The sequence below is a fragment of the Mus caroli genome, chromosome 13 (genome assembly GCF_900094665.2).
Source record: "Mus caroli chromosome 13, CAROLI_EIJ_v1.1, whole genome shotgun sequence".
NCBI classification, from domain to species: Eukaryota; Metazoa; Chordata; class Mammalia; order Rodentia; family Muridae; genus Mus; species Mus caroli.
In genome coordinates this window covers 44,294,511-44,316,275 of record NC_034582.1, presented here as the reverse complement: position 1 = coordinate 44,316,275, position 21,765 = coordinate 44,294,511, and the positions used below count along the sequence as shown (strand labels likewise).

Genomic DNA, 21,765 nt, shown 5'->3' with positions numbered 1-21,765 from the left:
ATGTTTGTATGTATGTATGTATATATACATATATATGCACGCACACCTATGTGCCTGCATATGTGATATGATATATACATGAGAACACATAATTGCATACCCTCATTCCCCTTTCTTCAGCAATGGACAGCACCCTCAAATGCCCTTCTGCCCACTGCTCTGGGCTTTTTGTCTTCATTTTCTCCCCTGACTGTGAGAGTTCTACAGTGACTGACCATTCTCTGCCTCACCACTGGTAAGGACTCCAGATAACACATTGCCTGCACAGGACCACGGAGCACACACTTGTGTTGAGCGATCCCCGCCCCCCACCCCACATCAACTCTCACGACTCTCCCTGGCAGTCGAGACCGACCTGAGCAGGTGGCCTCCGCTCTGCCACATGTTGAGGACCAAGCAACACAACTCACGGGAGGGGGGAGGGGGGTTAGCCAAGTGAAATGGTAATTATGCATGTAATCTATACAAGTCACTTGCAGTATTTAAAGTGTCACACACATGGTTGGAGCTGTGCCTCTTGAATCTTGTTAGGGTGAGGGCCACCTTCTTCTTCCCCACCTCCCTCTCTCCTGTGTTGTCTCTCTCTCCCCTCCCTTCCTGTCCGTCTAGGTAGAAGTGGTCGCTCTAATGAGCAGTTGGCTCGTGTAAAACCAGAGCCACTTGTGTAATTGGTTTTGCCCAATTAAGCCTCAGAGTTCCTTGTCTTCTTAGGTTAAGATCACTCTTTGGAAAGATTGTGAGGGCAGAACCAGCAGGGCTCCCCCCTCACTTGGTTTGAATCATCAGTGGACAGAGCCCTCACTCTGAAACAGCCCCCTGTGAGAATTGCTTGGTGTTTTGGTGGCAAGCTGTAAAGCCCGTGGCTTTTGGGATCCTTAAGCGTAACCTCAAAGTGCTGTTTCAGATGGGTTTCCGGTTTTCATTCATCACTGGCTGACCATGTGGGCAGGCTGCCTTGCCAAGTACCAGAGCAGGGCAGCCTCAACACCTGTATACCAGAGTGGGCAGGAATGACAGGGCTCGCTGGTGGGCTAGCAAACTTTGCCTACCCTGGCATCGGAGCCTATTGGGATCACAGGCATGGCTGTCTATGCTGCCGTGTAGTAGGCAACAGTTTAAACAGCATTCCTGAATACAACCCTGACGGTCTTACAGAAGGAGTTTAGGAACAAGCCACTCTACCTGCCTGTCGTGCCAGGGACATGGCATTTGGAAGTGTCCATGCTAAGCCATACCTTTGTCCTCCCCAGCCGACAGCACCTTCGACAGTGGCCAGGGCTCGACCGTGTACTCGGACTCCCAGAGCAGCCAGCAGAGCATGGTGCTCAGTTCGCTTGCGGACACAACCCCAACCCCAGCCTCGTGCGTGTGCAGCCCCCCTGTGAGTGAGGGGCCTGGCCTGACCCACAGCCTGCCTACGCTAGGGGCCTTCCAGCAGCCGGCCACTGTGGTAAGTTGAGAGCCACCCTGTTCTTTCCTCTTGGCCTCTTGTCTAGGCTGTGCTAAGGATGGTCAGGGTTAGAGTGGCCTATTGTCAGTTCCCAGCCGCATCTCCTTGGGGGGATTTGAGGATGTAGCCCATGGAGGGCCATCTTTCTGGGAGCTGCAGAACTGTAGGCTGAGGAGCCTTAGATCTGAAGAACTCCTTGATAAAGAGTATGGAGTGTCTGGGAACAGACCTTAGGGGATTGTTTAGGTAACTGTGATAGAACCAACATGCCTTGTCCTAGGTTGTCACCAATGCCACTCAGATACATGATACTGGTACATTGGGACCCTTTCCAGCCTATCCCAGGAATGACAGGAGTGTATCCATTATGATGATGGAATTTGAAGCTTTTTATTTTTATTATTACTATTAATTATTATTTATTTATTTATATTTTTTGGCTTTTTTAAGACAAGGTTTCCCTGTGTGGCCCTGGCTGACCTGGAACTCACTCAGTAGACCAGATCGGCCTTTCTCTGCCTCCCAAGTGCTGGGATTAAGGGTGTGTATCCCCACCAGCTGGAGCTTCAGGTTTTTACCACTGCCCGACCTGCTAGGGAGTATCCAAGACTCCCTGCCATGTCTCCCTTGGCTGGAAGCAGCTGTTACAAGTCAAGGGGGTGAAAATGGGGTTGGAGCAGGAGGCATCTTCAATATTTGTAGAAGGCGAGAGAGGCTGTGAGGATTCCTGATAGGCAGTGCATGATCTGAGAAGTCGATGATGAGGGAGGAGTCAGGCAGGGCCTTTATTTTATTTTGTGTTTGTGTAATGTGGTATGTGCAGGTGCAAACACCCTTGTATGTACATATGGAGACTAGAGACCTGCATCAGGAGTCTGTACCTTATTTTTTCTCTCACTGAACTTGGAGCTCCCTGGCTGGCCAACAGGCCTCTGTGACCCTCCCTGTCCCTTGCCTCATGAGAGTCCCTTGTCACTGAGAGTACAGGTGTGCTCTGGATGCAAACTCGAGCCTTTATGCTTGTATGGCAAGCCCTGTGATTTTTGCCTTTTCTCTACACATTGAGGAAAATTCTTGTTTCACGTTTCTTAGCGGTCAGCCTAAGAATTTGCCTATGACCTGGGTGGTGCAGCTGAGTTCTGAGAGGGCGATTAAGGCCGGAGGATGGGCTCCATCCCCACCCCGTCACTCGAGAGCTGCCCCCCACCATATTGGTACCCGCTGTTGTCACAGTCTTGGGCTGCTGTGGTGCCTTCTTGGCGTTGGCTGAACTCTGCTGTGTGGCATTTGTCCTCGATCACACAGGTTCTCTTCCCTGTGTCCACACAGAGTGGAACAGTTCCAAAGGCCCAGCAAACCTCTGGAAAAGCAATCGACACAGGATTTTGTCTGCCTCTGCTTCCCTGAGCCCCAGGATTCGCTGCGATGTGCACATTGGCAATTTTATTCAATTTACAAAATGAAATGAGGTTTGGTTTTAAATGGCCAGAAGACCTCTTATAAGAGGACCTGCTGCCCCAGAGGCTTGCTTGTTCTTACAAGCTGGGGCTGAGCCAAAATGTCCTGCCTGCCTCTCTCATGCCTTCCAATCATGGTTAGGGCTGTAATGTACTAACTGCTGGTCCTCACCAGGCCCCTTCAGTCCTATGGGTCTTCAGTGTCACCCTCCACATGTCAGTCAGGAGACTGGGCAGAAACCACAGCTGTAGACTCAGGGCCAGAGCGTTTCGTCCTCTTTCCCTGCCTCCTGATGTAAAGATAACTTAGACAGAAAGTATGGCTGTGCTGTGGACAGTACATCCTGGCCTCTTGGTATTTTCTGAAGCAGACTGCTGTGGTGATGTACCTCTGGGATTCAGTGGGGTTCAGGAGGAGGGGGAGGACTAAATGGAAGACCACCAGAAGTAAAGGGTCACTAGGCCCTGCCTTTGCTTCTGAGCCACATACAGTGACCCAATTTGTCTTGACGTGGTCTAGCTGGGGCCAACTCACCTGTCTATGGTTTTAGGTAAATCCGACTTTGAGACTTGATCCCAAATACACCTATTCCCCCACACTATTGCCTAAAGTATCAGGAAGGAGAAGCGAGAGGGTGTTTTGGAAATCCCTGTTCCTCTGCCTCCCAGCAATGTCCTAGGAAAGTCTGCTGAAGAGCGATGGACATCAATCTCTCCTCTGAGCCTTGAACTTATGTTCAGAGATGCTCCGCACAGCCCTTCCACTGCCAATACCCTCACTGTTGTAAAGTAAACTCTGCATAGACAGAGGTTTTCTCATAAGTGCTATGGACTCTGTCTCTGCACAATGAAGATGCTTAGAGCAAAACATAGTAAGACAGGACTGCAGAGGACCGGGTTTGATTCCCGGCACTCACATGGTGGCTGAAAAACATCGTTGACTCTAGTACCATGGGATCCAGTCTCTGCTTCTGGCGTCACAGACATACACACAGGCAAAACACCATGCACATGAATTTTTTATACAAAACAAAACCAAGGAAGCCTGAAAAATATTGACAAAGTAGCAGCAACTCCTCAGCCTTGGCCTCCGTGGACTGGTTTCCTGTTCTTTTGTTGGCTGCACGCACCAGTACCCTTCCTACATGCGGCCCTGTTTCTGTCCCCTAGTGGCTAAGTCTCAGGGGCCCTTTCCTTGCCAAAGGCTTCACTATACTAGCTTTGTTCCCATTCTTGTGGGTGCTGGTACCTTCCCAATAGCTGCAGGTTATATGCTTGTATCTCTCCACAATATGAACTATCCGTATGGATTCATCCTCTGTAGTCTGAATCATGTCTGTCATAAGTATCCACAGCCTATATCCTAAAGAGTCTTTCTACAGTGCTGAAAACCTCCGTGGTGGTCTTTCTACATGGTTGAGTAATATCCACGGGCCTTATGTTCTGGAACACACCCTGTTTGGGAGCTGTGACCACATGTGGCTTTTCAGCATTGTCAATGGTGTTGTAAGGCCACCACACCTGGCTTCTTCTGAGTCACCTTGCTCAGAAGGTGGGGAGGGGGCTGGGCACAGGAATTAGAAGGGCCAAGGGTAGCCACTGAATGCAGCCTATCCTCCGCAGCCTGGCCTGTCTGTGGGCCCTGTGCCACCCCCTGCCCGCCCTCCACTCCTCCAGCAGCATTTTCCAGAATCTTCCATGAGCTTCACCCCTGTGCTGCCACCACCCAGCACCCCTGTGCCCACGGGCCCAAGCCAGCCAGCACCCCCAGTTCAGCAGGTAAGCATGACACTTCATGTTATCCTCTTAAATAGTCCCCCTTATGGGGGAGGTCTGCAGTTTGTAACACAAGGCCTGCTCACGGAAAACTGCTTACACCTAATGGTTTTATAAGCCGGCTCCAGATTAGCAGGAGTTTGTGAGCCGTATGTGGATGTATGTTGTGAATGGAATTCGCTGTGTGCATGTGAGTGTTGTGTGTGAAAACATACAGTCTTGAAGTTATGCAGGGGTGTATATGCAAATGATGGGGACACTGTGTGTGTGTGTGTGTGTGTGTGAATCTGAGTGTATATGTGGGAGTGTACGTGTAGGGGAGGGTTTATGTAAATGAGCAAGTGCAAGCTTGTACAAGCCTGTGCGAGCCTGTGCGAGTCTGTGCGAGCCTGGGCACTGGGTTTCTCCTGTGTCTGAGCACAAGGCTTCCTTTTCTTCCTCCAGCCTCTTCCAATGGCCCAACCACCTACCCTGCCACAGGTCCTGGCCCCACAGCCCATGGGCACTGTCCAGCCAGTACCCTCTCATTTGCCTCCATACCTGGCTCCAACCTCCCAGGTCGTGGCCCCTGCTCAGCTGAAGCCTCTCCAGATGCCACAGCCACCTCTGCAACCTCTTGCTCAAGTCCCTCCGCAGGTACCTCTGGCCCATATTCTGCTCACCCCGGGGGTGGGGTACCAGGCCATGGACCGGGCCTGTTCATGCGTGTCTCCAGGGGCTTCTAGCTAGGGAGGTAGGTTTAGCAGCATGGTATCATACCCTGTGTATTGTATGTCTCATGCTTCAGGGCACCTGTGACTGCCAGAACAGGGCAGGTCCTGGGCATAGCCTCTTTTGTCTGTTTTCCCTCTGTCCCAGGCTGAGATCCCTCTGGGTATGAGTGGTGTATATGGGGGTCCCTCAAGGAGTGAGTGAGGTAGCTGTCATCCCATTATTTCTGGATTGCTAACCAGGATAGGAAAGGGTTGGTCCAAGCCAAGGGCAAGGCTCTCCTTGTGGTGACTGGGTGGGCATAGAAAGCCACTTGCTTGCTTTGGAGGATTGTCCTGCAGAGCTCTGAGAAGCCAGCTAAGGGTGAATCCTTAGAGGTGCACTTGTCACTGCAGGTGGCTTTTAGCTGTTTGTCACATGCAGCACAGTGGATTTGTGAGTTTGTGTGTGTGTCCTCATAATTGTACAGAGGTGTAATTAACATGATACTTGTGATCACACAGACAGAGCACTGCTTACGGGAATAGCTATGGAGGCCAAAGTGCTTACTTAACCCTTCAGGTCAGGCACTACCTGATAGGAAGAGAACAAACAGAAGGTTCTCAACTGTATGCTGTTGAAAGGCCAAATGCGGCCAGAGAGATGGCTCAGTGGTTAAGAGCACTGACTGCTCTTCCAGAGGTCCTGAGTTCAAGTCCCAGCAACCACATGGTGACTCACAATCATCTGTAATGGGATCTGGCGTCATGTTCTGGTGTGTCTGAGGACAGCTACAGTGTACTCATATAAGTAAAATAAATAAATCTTGAAGGAAGGAAGGAAGGAAGGAAGGAAGGAAGGAAGGAAGGCAGGCCGGCCAGCCGGCCGGCCAGCCGGATGCTACAGGAAGTGAATGGCATTGCCTCACCTATCAAAGGTTATGCTGAGAGCCCTCTAAGGGGCTGGCTTCCATGGAGTTCACAGGATGAGACCTTGGGCTGATGAGAAACTCCGTGTCTAGGCTAGCCCATTAGCTTTGATAGTAAGAGCCCTGTGGTCATCCTCTGATTCCATATGAGAGCAATCCTACCTCCCTTGGAGCCACCAGCCAGCCCATTGGAGATTTGGACACACCGACTGCTCCATGCTGGTGCCAGAGGCATATCCAGCACGTGGATCTCCTGTTCTGCTTGACCGTGTTTATAATGCTCTATGGCAGCTTACTAGGAACCACTTCATCACTAGCAGCTGTTTGGGAGGCTGAGCCACTTCCCACAGATGCTGCAGGCCCCCGGATGGCAGCCTGACTAACGTGCTGCTATACCTTTTTCAGATGCCTCAGATGCCTGTGGTCCCCCCCATCACCCCCTTAACAGGACTCGATGGCCTCCCTCAGACCCTCACTGACCTGCCGGCCGCAAACGTGGCCCCCGTGCCACCACCTCAGTATTTCTCACCTGCTGTGATCTTGCCAAGCCTCACAACGCCCCTGCCCACATCACCGGCCCTGCCTCTGCAGGCTGTCAAGCTGCCTCACCCCCCTGGAACACCCCTGGCTGTGCCCTGTCAGACCATCGTGCCAAATGCACCAGCTGCTATCCCCCTGTTGGCCGTGGCCCCGCAGGGTGTGGCTGCACTGTCTATCCATCCAGCGGTGGCCCAGATCCCAACCCAGATCCCAGCCCAGCCTGTGTACCCAGCAGCCTTTCCACAGATGGTACCTGGAGACATCCCACCCTCACCCCACCACACGGTGCAGAGCTTACGGGCCACCCCTCCGCAGCTGGCCTCACCTGTGCCTCCTCAGCCTGTCCAGCCCAGTGTCGTTCATCTACCTGAGCAGGCTGTTCCAACTGCTGCCTCAGGGACCCAGGTAATCCACTGTCGGGGTGGACTTAACACTCAGTGCCTGGAGATCCCTGAGGACTAGTTTTAAGATGTTCTTGAGCTGTTCCCATTACAAGGCCACGACTCCTATTAGTACCTAAATTCAAAGGTACATAGGACCAGGCAGGAAGGCAGTTCTGTCCTGTGGTTAACCTTTCTCTCTCTCTCTATTGTTTTTAGCATGCATTTAATTTTATGTGTATGAATGTTTTGCCTACTTGTAAGTAATGTACTATCTATGTACCTGCCTGGGGTTGGCACAGGGTGTCAGGTTCCCTGGAACTGGAGTGAGTGATGGTTGTAAGTCACCATGTAGATGCTAGGGAATGGAACTCAAGTCTTCTACAAGAACAACAAGTGCTCTTAACTCTAAGCCATCTTCGGGCCCCAGTTAGCCTTTCCTATGAAGAGAATGTTGGAGACAGAGACCTGAGGCAGTGGAACATCGGCTGCCTCTTCGGGAGCTGGGGGCATCAGGATGGCCGACGTGTTCCCCACTCCTTCCCTACCTCTGTTTTGTGGTTGAGCACTCCCTCAGCCTCAGGCCAGTGCTGGCAGTCCTGTTGGCCTCAAGTGACCCCTCTGTGGGTACCAGGACTTGCATGTACCCTAGGCTAATCCTTCCCGGACCACAAAGCAAAGCAGAATGCACATTCCTGTGTGAACAGAGGGAACAAAGCAGAGAGCAGTAAGGGGGTCTGAGGATACTGAGCTGCCGGGTGGAAGATGATGATGTTCAACTGCCCTGGTGTCAGGTGGAGATTGGTACAGTGTGCCAGGCTGATTATGAACAGATGTGTGGTATATAGGGATGCTTGCCTTGTTGCAAGAGGCCTGCCATGTAGCTTCACACACCTGCATAGGGCATTTATGTTTGAGTTTCTGGTCTGTTCTGTTTAAACCCACGTGAAGGGGAAAAGAAAGCAGACCTGGGCCTCCCTCCCTCTGAATTCAGAGACCATTCATTAGAAGCTTTCTTTACTGGGATGTCTCCCACTGGGTGACTGATGTGGCAGCGCCCGCCCCCCCCTTCATATTCATATATTCTCTCTCTCTCTCTCTCTCTCTCTCTCTCTCTCTCTCTCTCTCTCTCTCTCTCATCTTCCCACCTGACCCTTTCACCTGAGAGATTCTCCAAACTTGACCTTACCCCGACACTACACCTCGACAGCTCTGAAGCTGAGGCACGTCCCCTGACATATGAACCTCTGATGCAAACCGACACCTCCTCCTGGCTTTGCTGTGAAGTGTCCAGGGGGACAGCCTGGTGTCAGATGATATGTGGCTCAGTTTTGTGCTGCTCACTCAGAGCGCGTACACAACCCCCTCAATTCGACGTCCCACTTTCTCATTTCTGGAGACAGTTGTGTTTGGAGATGGGGGCAGGAGTTGTGTTTATTGGCCCCCAGAACACATTTGTCTGAAAAGCCAGTGGGAAGAAATTTGTTGGTCCTGTGTTCTCACTGAGTGAGCTGCAAGAGTGAGTTGTCAGTGTCTGCTGAGCTCACTGATGGCTGGGGTGAGGCTAAGCAGCGACTGTGTGTGCGGGAGAGCAGGGTCTGGCACCATCTGTATGCTCTGGGTGCAGGAGAGCAGGGTCTGGCACCATCTGTATGCTCTGGGTGCAGGAGAGCAGGGTCTGGCACCATCTGTATGCTCTGGGTGCAGGAGAGCAGGGTCTGGCACCATCTGTATNCTCTGGGTGCAGGAGAGCAGGGTCTGGCACCGTCTCTGTGTCCTGGGCCTTTTTTCTCCTGCTGGCCTTTCTGGTTGCTGCAGATTGATTGGTGGGTTCTTCAATTGACTAATAGAGCTTCTAGGGGTTTAATTTACCTTTAATCTTTAAAAAGATTTGTTTTTATTTTTAATAATTTGTCTAGGTATGTTCGTATGTATGAGCGGAGGTGTCCACAGAAGCACTGGGTCCCTGTAGAGCCAGGGTTACAGATTGTTGTGAGCTGCCCGACATGAATTCTGGGAAAGGAACTTGGGTCCTTGGCAAGAGCAGTATGTGCTCAATCTCCAGGCCTGGTTTCTTTTTATTTTTAAATAGCTTGCTTGCTTGTTTGTTTGTTTATTTATTTATTTAATAGGTGGAGTTGTTCATGTGTTGTACACATGTAGAGGTCAGAGGACAACTTGCAGAAGTTGATTTTCTCCTCTTACCGTGTGGGTCCTAGGGATCAAACTCAGGTCATCAGGTTTGATGGCAGAGCCTTTACCCGCTGAGCCATCTTGCTGACTGTCTTAGTTGAGGTTACTATTGCTGTGGCAAAACACTGTCACCAGAAGCAGCTTGAGGAGGAGAGGGTTTATTTGCCTTCTACTTCCGTGTCACCTATCATCACAGGAGAAAGTCACACAGGGCAGGAGCCTGGAGGCAGGAGCTGATGCAGAGGGCATGGAGGGCGCTGCTTTCTGGCTTGCTTGGCACCTTGACTTGCTCAGCCTGCTTTCTTACAGAACACAGGGCCATCAGCCCAGGCACGGCCCCACCCACAGTGGGCTAGTCCCTTCCCCATCGATCACTAATTAAGGAAATGTTCTACAGGCTGGCCCCCAGCCCTCCAGCCTCATCTTAGGGAGGCGCTTTCTCAACTGAGGCGCGCTCTCCTCTCTTAAGGACTTTCACTTGTGTCAAGTTGACACAAAACTATCCAGGACACTGACCCCCTAATAATTTTTTTTAATAGGTTTAGCTTCTAAAAGTTTATTGATGAGCTGGGCTGGTTGCCCTCCGGCATCTCTTCCAGCAGAGGGAGTGTGTGTGTGCAGAAAAGAAGTGGCCCCTGACCCTGCAGGGGTGGCTAACCAAGTACAGGTCTAAGTGAATGTTGCTGTTCCCTTTCCTGAGAGATAGTGACTGAATTTCCAATCTCTCAGCCCCCACCCCCCGGGGCTGTGGATGGTGTGTTGCCACACTGAAATCTATGGCCTCTTCTTTCTCTGACTTTGGATTCCCCAAAGAAGTGTTAGAGAGAAACACCCACGGGGCAGGAGAGGGGGAAGTATAGCTAGACTTCTGCATCACTTGAGAGATGGCAGGTACCTGAGCACTCTTAGGGTGCACCTGTGGCTAGAAACAGCTACCCCCTGCTCTGAACTAGGTTGAAGGCCAGAGAAGCAGGACACTGATATGCCAGGGAAACCACCAGAGCCCAGCTCAGATACTAAGTGTGTGTTGCCTTGTGACTCTTCATCTGGGCTTCTCCTGAAGTTCTTAGGCGTCTAGGCCGATCGATGTATTCCCACACAGAGGTGTGTGAGGAGGCTCGTGTACGATCCCTTCTGCCAAATCCAGATTATTCCAGATGTGCTTTTGGGCAAGGATTGCTTCCGGGGAACACGTGGATAGGAAAGAGTCATTTCTTCATCCTGCCTAACCTGTGTGCTCACTGATGTGGCTGGGCACAGCCTCTGCCACTGCCCCCTGGTACCCAGCCTGTGTTCTTCTTATCCCTTGTGCCCCCCAGGTCCTGCTGGGCCACCCTCCTTCATACACCGCGGACGTTGCTGCTCCAGTCTCTGCTGTGTCCCTGCCGCCTGCTGTCCTTTCCCCTCCTCTGCCAGATACTCTGCTGCCTACTGTCCCTGAGCTCCTGCCCAAGGTCCCCAGCTCTCTGGCCCCTACAGTGGTCGCAGCTTCTCAGAGTGCGCCCGCACAGACCTCTGCACTCCTCCTGCCAACAAACCCACCTCTGCCCACTGGGCCTGCAGTTGCTAGCCCCTGCCCTGCAGTCCAGCTGATGGTGGAAGTGGCTCAAGAGGTGTGTGCCCCTTGTTCCCTGCTCAAGCCACCTGGGGTCTCAGCCGTCGAGGTGAGGGAAGTTTGCCTGAGGCACAGTGTTCTCTGGAACAGATACTGCAAGCTGCTCTGCCTCTCTCCCTCTGTACTGGCCCACATTAGGAGGACAAGCATGAATTTCAGAAATGGGTTTTCCTCAGAGAGCCGTATGCAGGTTGCCGAGGGCTTTCACAAACCCTGTGTGTCCTTTTTAAGGAATGATCAAAGTAGGTTAGCAGTTTGTGGAAGGAAGCAGCCCTGGGTTTCAAGAATCTGCTTGCCTCTAAGCCTTTCAAGCTTACCCTCGCCACACACTGGGCCCTGTGTGGAGAGAGCCTCAGAGGAGGCAGGGAGTCAGCTGCATGCTGTGGCTGGCCTCACCACCGAGGGGAGGCAGATCCGCACAGTGTAACCCTGTTCTCTTTATTCTGTTCTTATTTTAGGAGCAGGTCTCACAAGACAAACCCCCTGGCCCCCCACAGAGCTCTGAGAGGTACCGCTCTACCTTGCCCTCAGGATGGGTGGGGGGTGCAGGCTCAGGAGCCAGCTTGGCCCAGCCTAGTACTGCTTGGCACACTCATTCAGATCCTGCCCTAGTTTGCCAGGACACTATCAGGATTTTTAACAGATATCATGCCCCCCCCCCCTTCCAACTCTGACCCAGAGTGGCTCAGGGACTGTCTTTCTGATCTTTGTCAATCCAGGATGAATCCTGGTTGCTGTCAGCCTCTGCCTGCTAGGCTATGGGTCCTGGTACTAGACCTTGTCAGTCCAGGTTGTGGTCTGGTTGTTGTTGGTCCCTGCTGAGCTGTGGGTCCTGGCATTAGTCCTTGTGGTGAGGACATTCCACAAAGGGAAGATAATGGGCAGAGCCTCAGTACTCTATGGTATGCCTAGGCCCAGATGTTCAGGTCTCTCCTCCTGTGATCCTGGGTAGCAGTGCTGGTTTTATTGAAGTGGGTATGGGAGTTAGCTGGGATCCCCCCATCCCAGAAAACTGGATGTTGTGCATGCAGGACTCCATGCTCATGTGAGACTCTACAGTCCTCACAACAGCCTAGAGTGTCTGAGGTCTTGTTTGCTCCCATGGGCAAAGTGAAGCATGTAGACCCGTTTCACAGGCAAAAGGCCTACAGGACCATCCAGCCCATCACAGGGAAGCTAGTGCTTCCCCTGGCCCCTGGGTGATACTGAATGGGTACTGGAGGAAGAGAGGTCTTGGCTCCCCTTGAAGGCTGGGTACCTTCATCTCTACAGGTCACAACTTTAGGCACTTAAGGCTTTAAAGCTCCAAGGCTGGACTGACTAGAGTGGGTTTTCTGGTAATCCACATAATGCTGTTAACATTCTTGGTTTTCCCTCAGCTTTGGAGGTTCTGATGTCACCTCTGGAAGAGATCTGAGTGACAGCTGTGAAGGCACCTTTGGAGGGGGCAGGCTGGAGGGAAGGACTGCCCGGAAACACCACCGTAGGTCCACTCGTGCACGCTCACGGCAGGAGAGGGCCAGCCGGCCCCGGCTCACTATCCTGAATGTGAGTGGCTGCTGTTTGGGGCACGTGGTTATGAATTCCTCTGCAATCTGATCATGGCTTCCCACAGGTATGTAACACGGGGGACAAGATGGTGGAGTGTCAGCTGGAAACGCATAACCATAAGATGGTGACCTTCAAGTTTGACCTCGATGGGGACGCTCCGGATGAGATTGCCACGTACATGGTAAGGCTGGGCCAGGGCTGAGGCCGCCTCCTTGAAGTCCTTAGGCTCTTGTAAGAGTTAAAACGTTGAGTTCGGTCCAACATGGAGGTGTCTGGGTGGCCTGTGGGTTGGGCACAAAACTTAGCAACTGTCCCCAGAGCTGTGGCTATCCAGGGAGAGCATCAGCTTCCTGCAGGTGGTTTTTGTGGGTTCTTCCCCAGACTCCTTGGTAAGGACAATTCAGATGTAAAGCACCTGTACAGTTCTCAATCTAAATTGCATCCTTTTGGTCTCAGGTTTCCCCTGGATTCTAACCCTCCTCTCATCCTATTGCTTTTCCCTTCTTTGAACTCCCCACCAAGCAGTATGTAACTGTACAGACAGTTCATGAGCAATCCATGCTTCCCACGGCCCTCTGCCTTGTTCCCTGCCCCTTGCTTTGGGGTTGGAGGCATCCAGAGGCTCCAGGGCAAGCACAGGTGTCGATGGTGGACTGGGGGGCGCCGTGGGAGTTAAAACACCTGACAGAAGCAAGGAAAGAAGCGTTTAATTTAGCTCACGGCTAGGGAAGGTCTTGGCAGCTGGAGTGTGAGGTGGTTTGTCACCTTGCACCCACAGTCAGGAAGCAGAGAGAGAGGAATTCGGGTACCCAGCCAGCTTTCTCCTTTGTACTCAGTCCGGCACTCCAGTCCACATTTAGGATGGGCCTTCCCACCTCAGTGACCCTAAAGTTAAAAAGTGCCCAGAGCTTTGTCTCCTGAGTGATTCCAGGTCCTTTGGCTTGATGATTAGTATTAATCATCATAGGTGTTAGTTAGACAAGCTTTGCCTCATCTGGGACCATCTTGCCACACGTGGGACCCTCCATTCCTTGGGTCTTGGGCTTATTACCCTGGCAGACCATTGTAAAGAGGAAACCAGATGTTTGAATTAGCTTGGTTTTGGTTTCTATTTATACTTGAACCCTGAAGTTTTAAGTTTTTCTCTTTTGTATTTTTAAATGTGTTTTTGATCTCTTTAATTTCTCTTTAAGAAGAAGAAGAAGAAACATACTCCTATCAGGAAGCCATAAGAGGCTTTTGTTTAGTTTTGCCAGATTTGCAGCACTCCATATGTTCTTGCATGCTTCAGCCTGCGTCACGCACGTATCTGGGTGCTCTTGACTACATACAGGCTTCAAGCCACACTCAGGGGTGCGTAGCTAAGGAGGGCAGCCTCAGCCTCATCTGGGGGAGTAGTGGTACTCCTGGGGGTTTTATCTAGGTGGTTGGAAGAACACTGCTCTTCAGCTATCTTGTAGGAGCCGCAGGCTCACCCACAGAGGATGGATGGTCCAGGCATGTATGAGGCTACACACTTGTATGAATGAGAAGAATGGTTAGAAAGAGCTGGTACTGGAGTGCCCTAGGAAAGAAGACAGTTGCTGTCTCCCTAGAGCTCTTTGTCCAGGGAGAGATAAGTCACGCTGAATCTGCCTAAGGTAGCCAAGACACAGTGGGCCAAGGTTGCCCACGGGAGCATTAAGGACAGTGACTGTATCCTGGTGAGGTTAGCCCGGAGGCCCTGGTATCTAGGCTGTGGTATTAGCCCTCTAGTTACCTTCCTATCCCAGGCCTGGGCTGTTTTGCTGTTCTCTACTTCTGGGTGAGGAATGGAAGAGAGTCAATTCTACAAGAAATTCTTGACCATGAGGAGGCAGCCAATGCAGGCTTTATAGAATCATGGGTTTCTGGACTCAGACCTAGCCTGCCAGGAGGACAGTATCTTGTATAAGTGGATGCTGGAAAGCCCTGTTGTGCTTGGACACCAAGGTCCAAAGATGATTAGCTGGAGAGATCATGGTATTGTTCCTTACTGGGACAGCCACAAGGATGGGACTCAGAGATCTGCCTGTTCAGTTCAGTTTTGTCTGCCTTGGCCAACTTTGGAAGAGCTGAGAAGAGAGCCATGTGGCTGTAAGGCAAGAGCTCTGTGAAGACGAAATGTAAAGACAGCCAATAGGAAAGATTTCTGGGGAACCAGTCATAGTGGTGCACACCTTTAATCTCAGTACTTGGAAGACAGAGGCGGAGTATCTGTGGAAGTTAGAAGCCAGCCTGGTCTACATAGTGAGTTCTAGCACAGCCAGGACTACTCACTGAGACCCTATCTGAAAATAAACAAACAAATAATAGTATTGTTATTGTTATTGGGAAAATAGGTGTGGCTCATTGTCTGGTGCTTGAGTCCCTATTAGGCCCTCTGCCCAAAACCTAGTACTGGTGTACCTATCTTGGAAATTCTTGAGCTAGCCTGGGGTTCAGCTCTTGCTCCAGGAAAGCTATGCCACATGAGGCCATCTGGTTGTGTGGGATAGGGTTTTCAGCTTCAACTACATTCCCATGTCTCCTGGGCCATTAACTTTCTCCCTTGGATGTTCAGACCCAACCAGGGGGCATGCCCTTTGTCTTGACTTCCCTTGATACCTAGGGCAGGAAAGAGGTATGTGCATCCTTGATAGAGCCCTCAAGCAGCCATAGTCTAGGGAAGGATGTCACCTGCAGTCCCATGTCTCTTTGTAGGTAGAGCATGACTTTATCCTGCCCGCTGAGCGAGAGACCTTCATCGAGCAGATGAAGGATGTCATGGACAAGGCAGAAGACATGCTCAGTGAGGACACGGATGCTGACCATGGCTCTGATACAGGGACCAGCCCTCCACACCTGGGTACCTGTGGTCTGGCCACGGGGGAGGTGAGAGCCCAGGTCCCCAGGGCATGCTGGTGAATGCAGCAGGCAAGAAGCTCAGAAAAAAAAGCTCTCAGTGAGCAAGGCTTCTGACCCACAATCCCTTTCCCTCATGCAGGAGAACGGACAGTCCCAAGCCAATGCCCCTGTCTATCAGCAGAATGGTAAGTCTGTCTCGGAAAGGTAAGGCAGGCCCGTCTTAGGGAAGAACCGCTTCCCTGTATCCTCTGTGCTCTAAAGCAGGCATTTGACAGAAGTTCCCTGTTGAGCATAGCAGCACCAGGCTTTGGCCACTGCACCAGAAGGATTGTGGGAGTGGTGATGTTGGTCTCTCAGTTGGTTATGGCTACCCTGTCCCAGCAGCTACTAACCTCTGGCTGCCATCAATTCCTTCAAGGCTGGTGCTGTAGACATCCCAAGAACTGAAATCAAGCCTTTCTGATAGTCTCCAGCAGCCAGTGAGGCTCCCTGGACTGGGTGCCCATCCTACACTCTTCTGGTTGAAAGGAGCCAATGGAAGCCCTTTCCCAAGGCCTCCTTTCAAGGGGCCTGCAGGAAGCCATGGAGCGAAGCTGCTTAGGATTATAAGAGAGAGCTTGAGTCCCTGCTCACAGATGGAATGAGCTTCTTAGTGTGCCTCATGGGGTGTGGTACGGCGCCCCCTAGCCTGGAGGTACCGGCTCCCTCTCAGCACCTCTCTGTGCTCTCTTTCTCAGTCTTGCACACGGGAAAGAGGTGGTTTATCATCTGTCCAGTGGCTGAACACCCAGCAACAGACACTTCTGAATCATCACCCCCACTTCCTCTAAGCTCCTTGCAGCCAGAAGCCAGCCAAGGTAGGAATGCACAGAACCCAGACCCCCGCCCATAGCAACCCAGGAGCTTCTGTCTGTCCAGCCCTGTGCTAGGACACGTTGGGTACTGAGTACCGTGAAAGCTGCTGCTGCTGACCCATACTGTCACTCCAAAGCTCAGGACAGCCTGCAGGCCATGTTACCACTTCTTCCTGTTCTCTACTGTTTCCATCAGGGCAGCACTGGCCTGAGCCGTCTTTATCATATGTGCCACTCACAAGAGGTGCCAGCATAATGATTGTATATAGTGACTCTCCCACCTGTCTTTGTCACCTTCAGTACACCCTTGGTGGACATGCTCTCTGCATGGGGAGGTGGGATTCTGAGACTACATAATTCTCGGTTGTCGTGTAGATGAGAGTCCGTGTGCTAGTCTTCTGAGACTGCCTGCACCTGTCTCCACGGATATCTGCAAACTTTTCCTTCAGCGCCGTTGGCTAAGTCTTGATTTTTGTATCTGTGGCTTTAGAAGGCTGAACTAGTCACTGGAACAAACGTAAGCTTTGTTTCCTCATCACTTGGCAAGAAAACTGGTCATGAAATAGCTTGGGTTTCCATCATACTGCACTCATGAAGAGGACATGTAAGTTAGCCTGTCTCCTGGTTGTATGTTTGCAGGGAATTGCATCGTACTTTTGGAGATTCCGTTACCACTGGGAGAAGGTTATCTTACTAGTAAGGTTCAGTGAAGGATGACTGGCGGGGAGCTCAGCCTCTCCTGAGAGGCCAGGGGCTGGTGACCTCACTCGAAGAGTGACTTTCACAATGAGGGTCTCTTCCCATAATCCATTTTCCTTGGCTTATACACACTCCCTGGTTTGAGGAAAGTCCAACCTCGGTCACAAGGCAGGTACATTTTAGCATGCCATAAAGTAGAAGGACCGTGGAGTGTCACAGTGTGGTGTGCCATCAACAGATAGTGAAGTGGCACTTAAGAACGCAGTTAAACCCTCGCCCTTCATCTACAAACTGATGAGCCTGGAAACCATTCATAGAAAGTTTGAATATGGTGGGGATCTGGGGTGGAAAAGTAGGTGACAGACATGCTCATTGTATTAATTATCCACAGAGGAGAACCCAAATACTTGATGAGTTCTGACAGTCACATGGCAAAGGCACTGGAAATCTGAAGACAGCGAAAATTTATCAGGCCCGAATTTGGGGTACAGATACCAGATATAAGCTGAATCTTGCTTGGCCCCTTTGTAACTGGGACCATCTCCCAGCCTACAGGAGTGTCTAAGCAAGGCCGCAGCCACTACACTGGAGAGAGAAGGGCTGTAAAGGCCAGGCATCTGGGTGTCCCTGCTGAGGCTGTGTCAAGAGGCAGGCTTGCAGAGAGGAATCCTGGTGCCTATGGAAACCTATGGGGCAGGAGCCAGCTGAACCTTGACGGGAGAACTCTGGAGCTGTATGTAGTAGCATCCCTGAAACCTGCTGATTTTCCTGTTTTCCACTGCCCAGCCCGACTTGGCACAGTCATAAAACTGGCTGGTTTCTGGCCAGTGCGGTTCAGAGCGGGAAGTCCAAGGGAATCAAGAAGTATCTCACAAGGGCACAAAATGGGAGAAACTTGGAAGATAGTATCAGGAAGCTGAAGCCTTTGATACACTCTCAGGGGCTGTGTGTGCATGTGTGTGTGTGTGTGCATGTGCACACACAGGTGGCACCCTGATTAGCATATAAAACTGGGAACTAAGCTAAGGGATAAACTCTACCCAGGTTTCTGACTGGCTTCCGAGAGACTGTATCAGTTTCAAATAGATTAGTCCTGAAAAAAAAAAAAAAGTATTGAAAATTGAACCAGCTTGTAACCATGGCTCACAGAAGGCCGACTGCAATTTGTAGGTTATTGTTCCTGGTCATGTTGACCATGGGCTGAAGCAAAAATACCAGCATTCACCATAGCAGCAAAAAAAAATTTTAAGTTTGATATGTCATTCAAGATATTGAAAATAGAACCCAAAATTACTTGGCAAGTAGAAACCTAGGAAATGTCAGCTTTCTGGAAACAGCCAACCTGCCTATTAGTGAGATGACAAAGAAGTTCGATGATCTGGCTCTCAAAGCAGCCATTATAAATGTGACTGAACCAACAGTCACAAACATTCTTGAAACAAATGTTAAGAAGGTGTCAGGGGAAGAAAGAGACAGAGAAGAATGCATGCAAGTTTTAACACTAAAAATTGAAATAGTTATCTGCAAATTATGTAGCTGGAACACAGGGAAGAAAAGTGGGGTAAAATGAGCAGAGCTTCAAAGGCCTGCTGAAGCTCTGACGTTGTGCAGAGCTCGGGAAGAAAGAGAGCACAGGAAAAGATGTAGAGAAAGTCATGCTGAAAGCACCTCAAGTTTTGCCAGAGGTGGAACCTGGATATTTAGGAAACCAAGCAAACCCCACGCAGGTGAGACTGGAGAAAACCATGCCTGAACACAGCATCGGTCTGCTGGAAAGCAAAGGCAGCCAGCAAAATGATGTCACCAAAAAGAAGGGGAACTTCAGAGAGCAGCAGTGGGAGCCATGATGTCCAGAAGCCAACACATTTGAAAGGGAGTGAAAGAGAGGCCCCAAGACCACTGTCTTCAGAGAAAATGCCCCTTAGAGACAGAAACAAAATGGTGCCATTCTCAAATAAAGATGACTGAGAGAATTTGCTTCCAGAGCACCTACTCTGCAAGACTCAGGATCTTTAGACAGAAGGGAGACTACTCCAGGCAGCGCCATCAGGATGTAGGAAGAACAACCATGTGTGTCTGTGTGTCTGTGTGTGTGTGTGTGTGTGTGTATCAGGGGGTGGTTATAACAGACCATTCTGCTCTTAAGTCATTTGAAACGTGGCAGCTGAAATTCAGAACCATGAAGCAGATGAGCTTCTCATCTGCGTAGATACAGAACACAGCGGTGGGAGGGCAGGCAACGTAATCTGTGTTTGTAAGGCTTCTGCATTCCAGCTGAAGTGGCTCTGGATGGGCTGTGTGTTCCAATGAAGACTAAGAAGGTTGGGAAGTTGAGTATGTGCTTTGAAATTCCTAGCATAACCATTAAAAGAACTGTTCAAAAATATGTACTCAAAATCATCATAAATAAGACCAAATTAAAAAAAAATCAAGTAATCCAAAAGAAAAGAAAGAAAATGAAGATTAAAAAGAAAAAAAAAAGCTTTAGAGAGGAAGAAAAATCCCTAGAAAATAATAAAATGATAAACTTTAAATGGCACAAATTTTAAAGTGGAGTAAGAAATCTAACAACTTGAGCTAAATAGATGTGACTACTAGAAACTTAAATAATAAGGCTCAGTGGTGAAGAGCACGTTCTGCTAGAACCCGGTGTGGTAGAACATGCCTTTAATCCCAGCAGAGCCAGGTGGATCTCTGTGAGTTCAAGACCAACCTGGTCTACAAAACAAGTCCAGGGCGGCCAGGGCTCTGTTACACAGAGAAACTCTGTCTCAAAAAAGAAAACAAACAAACAAAATTAAAACAAAAAACCTGAACACTTACAGAGGACCCAGGCTTGGTCACCAGCAACCACACGGTGGCTCACAGCTGAGACAGCTGAGACAGTCAGTGGATGAGCATGCTTGCCCTCCAGCTGTATGACCCAAGTTAGATCTTAGACCCAAATGGTGGAAGGAGAGAAGCGACTTCTGCAAGATTCCTCTGACCACCACACCAATGCCATGATATGTGTGCACGCTTGCACACAGATGTAAAAACAGAAGAACGACAAAAGACAGAAAATGCTGGCAAGGATGTGGAGCAGTGGGGCGCCATCTGTACAGCTGGTGAGAATGTAAATTAGTACAGATGTTATAGGAAGCTGCATGCAGTTTCTTCAAGAAGTCAAAGCTGAACTGTTACATGATTTAGCGGCCCCACATATGGGAATATTCAAGTGAGCTGAAAGCATATTCCGGAAGAAATATCTGCTCTCCCATGTTCATGCAACATCATTTGCCATACTCAAAGACACGGAAACAAATGGAATGTTAACAGAATATTGCACAGAGAGAACATGTGTATACCTAGTAGACTACCACTACTGAGCCATTAAAAGGGAAATCCAGCCATTGGCAACAACATATTCCTGGGGGTGTTGTGTCGAATGAGAGAAGCCATTCGTAAAAGCACAACTGCATGCAACTGTAGTTTAAGGAGATGGCTGAATAGTCAGGGTGGTGATTAACAGGACAGACAGTGACTATGCAGGAGGTTTCACTCAGTTATGCAAGCTAGTACCATGCTGTGCATTTGAGAATTTTAAGGGGTTGACTTCATGTTAACTGTTAACACAATCAGAAGCCAGACCTCTCCCACTCCCCAAGAGAGGAAGAAGAGGGCTTGTGAGCATTAACAGACTTCCATAGGAGGGACACCGATCCCCACCTTGGAGGTGCCTTATCGGCCAGAGGTCCTCTGTGGCCAGCTGCATCTTTGGGTGTGTACCTTGCTGGACAAGGGCACCCATGTACTGCCACCTACAGATAGAACATTTCAGACCATAGAAGCAAGCACACTCTTTAGGAGATATGCCAGTGCCCTCAATACCACAGGAGGGAGAGCTTGTTTGTCATTGACTTTTGGTGGTAGGGATGGAGGCGCTGTGTGGATCTGGGGACAAGAGAGGGGCTTCAGATCCTAGTAGCCACTCCAGATTATGGTTTTCATTGTACGTGTGTATGAGAGACTATGTGCTGGTATGATGTTTGCACATGTCTACGTAGCGGTCTACATATGTACATACGTGAGAAGGCTGAAGTTGGTATTGGGAGTCTTGGCTGCTCTCCACCTTTTTCTTTTTTTTTTTTTTAAGACAGCTATCTTATTTTCTGAGAAAGGGCCTCTCATTGATTCTGAAACTTCCCAATTTGTCTAGGCTGGTTGTCCAGTGAGCTGCAGAGATCAACCTGTCTACACACACACAGCACTGGGATTATAGGCGTGTACCACCATGCTTGCCTTCTGGGTGGACACTGGGGATCTAAACTCAGGTTTATGCTTGGAGAGCAGGCGTTTTATCCATGGAGCCAACTTCCCAGCCAGTCTTGCACATTATGTTCATGTTTGTGAAAGGACACGGCTTCCATTTCAAAAGTAAGAAATGGGTTTGAGATGTGCTACAACCTGTGCCCTCCCCTTGATTCTCACCATGGTCCCTGTGACTGCCTTTAGGACCTCGAGTGCTGTAGCAGGCAGGATACTGTCAGACTGTGTCTTACATGATGCCCAGGGTGTTTACTCCCTGGATTCTTTGCTGATTCTATGTTCCAAATGCTCCAAACACCGGGCACTGGTGGATTGGAAGGTTCTGGGTTTCGCCTTGCTCTGGGGGCATGGAAGAAAATATAGCTTACTGTTTCCCTCGACACCTTTACCTTGTAAATTCATGTCCAAGTTTTTTTTTTTTTTTTTTTTTTTTTTGGTTTTTCAAGACAGGGTTTCTCT

General features: G+C 50.1%; 1 protein-coding gene across 7 annotated transcripts in view; it reads left to right on the top strand.

The window, feature by feature from the left end:
- Window positions 1-21,765, top strand: part of Wnk2 (WNK lysine deficient protein kinase 2) — a 107,713-nt gene that overhangs the window by 62,213 nt on the left and 23,735 nt on the right. For all 7 annotated transcript variants that reach the window (XM_021180038.1, XM_021180037.1, XM_021180036.1 and 4 more), the window contains 11 exons: window positions 1,251-1,450; window positions 4,531-4,686; window positions 5,128-5,319; window positions 6,707-7,246; window positions 10,734-11,027; window positions 11,488-11,537; window positions 12,409-12,577; window positions 12,645-12,761; window positions 15,302-15,472; window positions 15,585-15,630; window positions 16,183-16,302. In XM_021180038.1, the coding sequence (XP_021035697.1) occupies window positions 1,251-1,450; window positions 4,531-4,686; window positions 5,128-5,319; window positions 6,707-7,246; window positions 10,734-11,027; window positions 11,488-11,537; window positions 12,409-12,577; window positions 12,645-12,761; window positions 15,302-15,472; window positions 15,585-15,630; window positions 16,183-16,302 (2,055 nt within the window). The remainder of the gene's footprint in view (window positions 1-1,250; window positions 1,451-4,530; window positions 4,687-5,127; window positions 5,320-6,706; window positions 7,247-10,733; window positions 11,028-11,487; window positions 11,538-12,408; window positions 12,578-12,644; window positions 12,762-15,301; window positions 15,473-15,584; window positions 15,631-16,182; window positions 16,303-21,765) is intronic.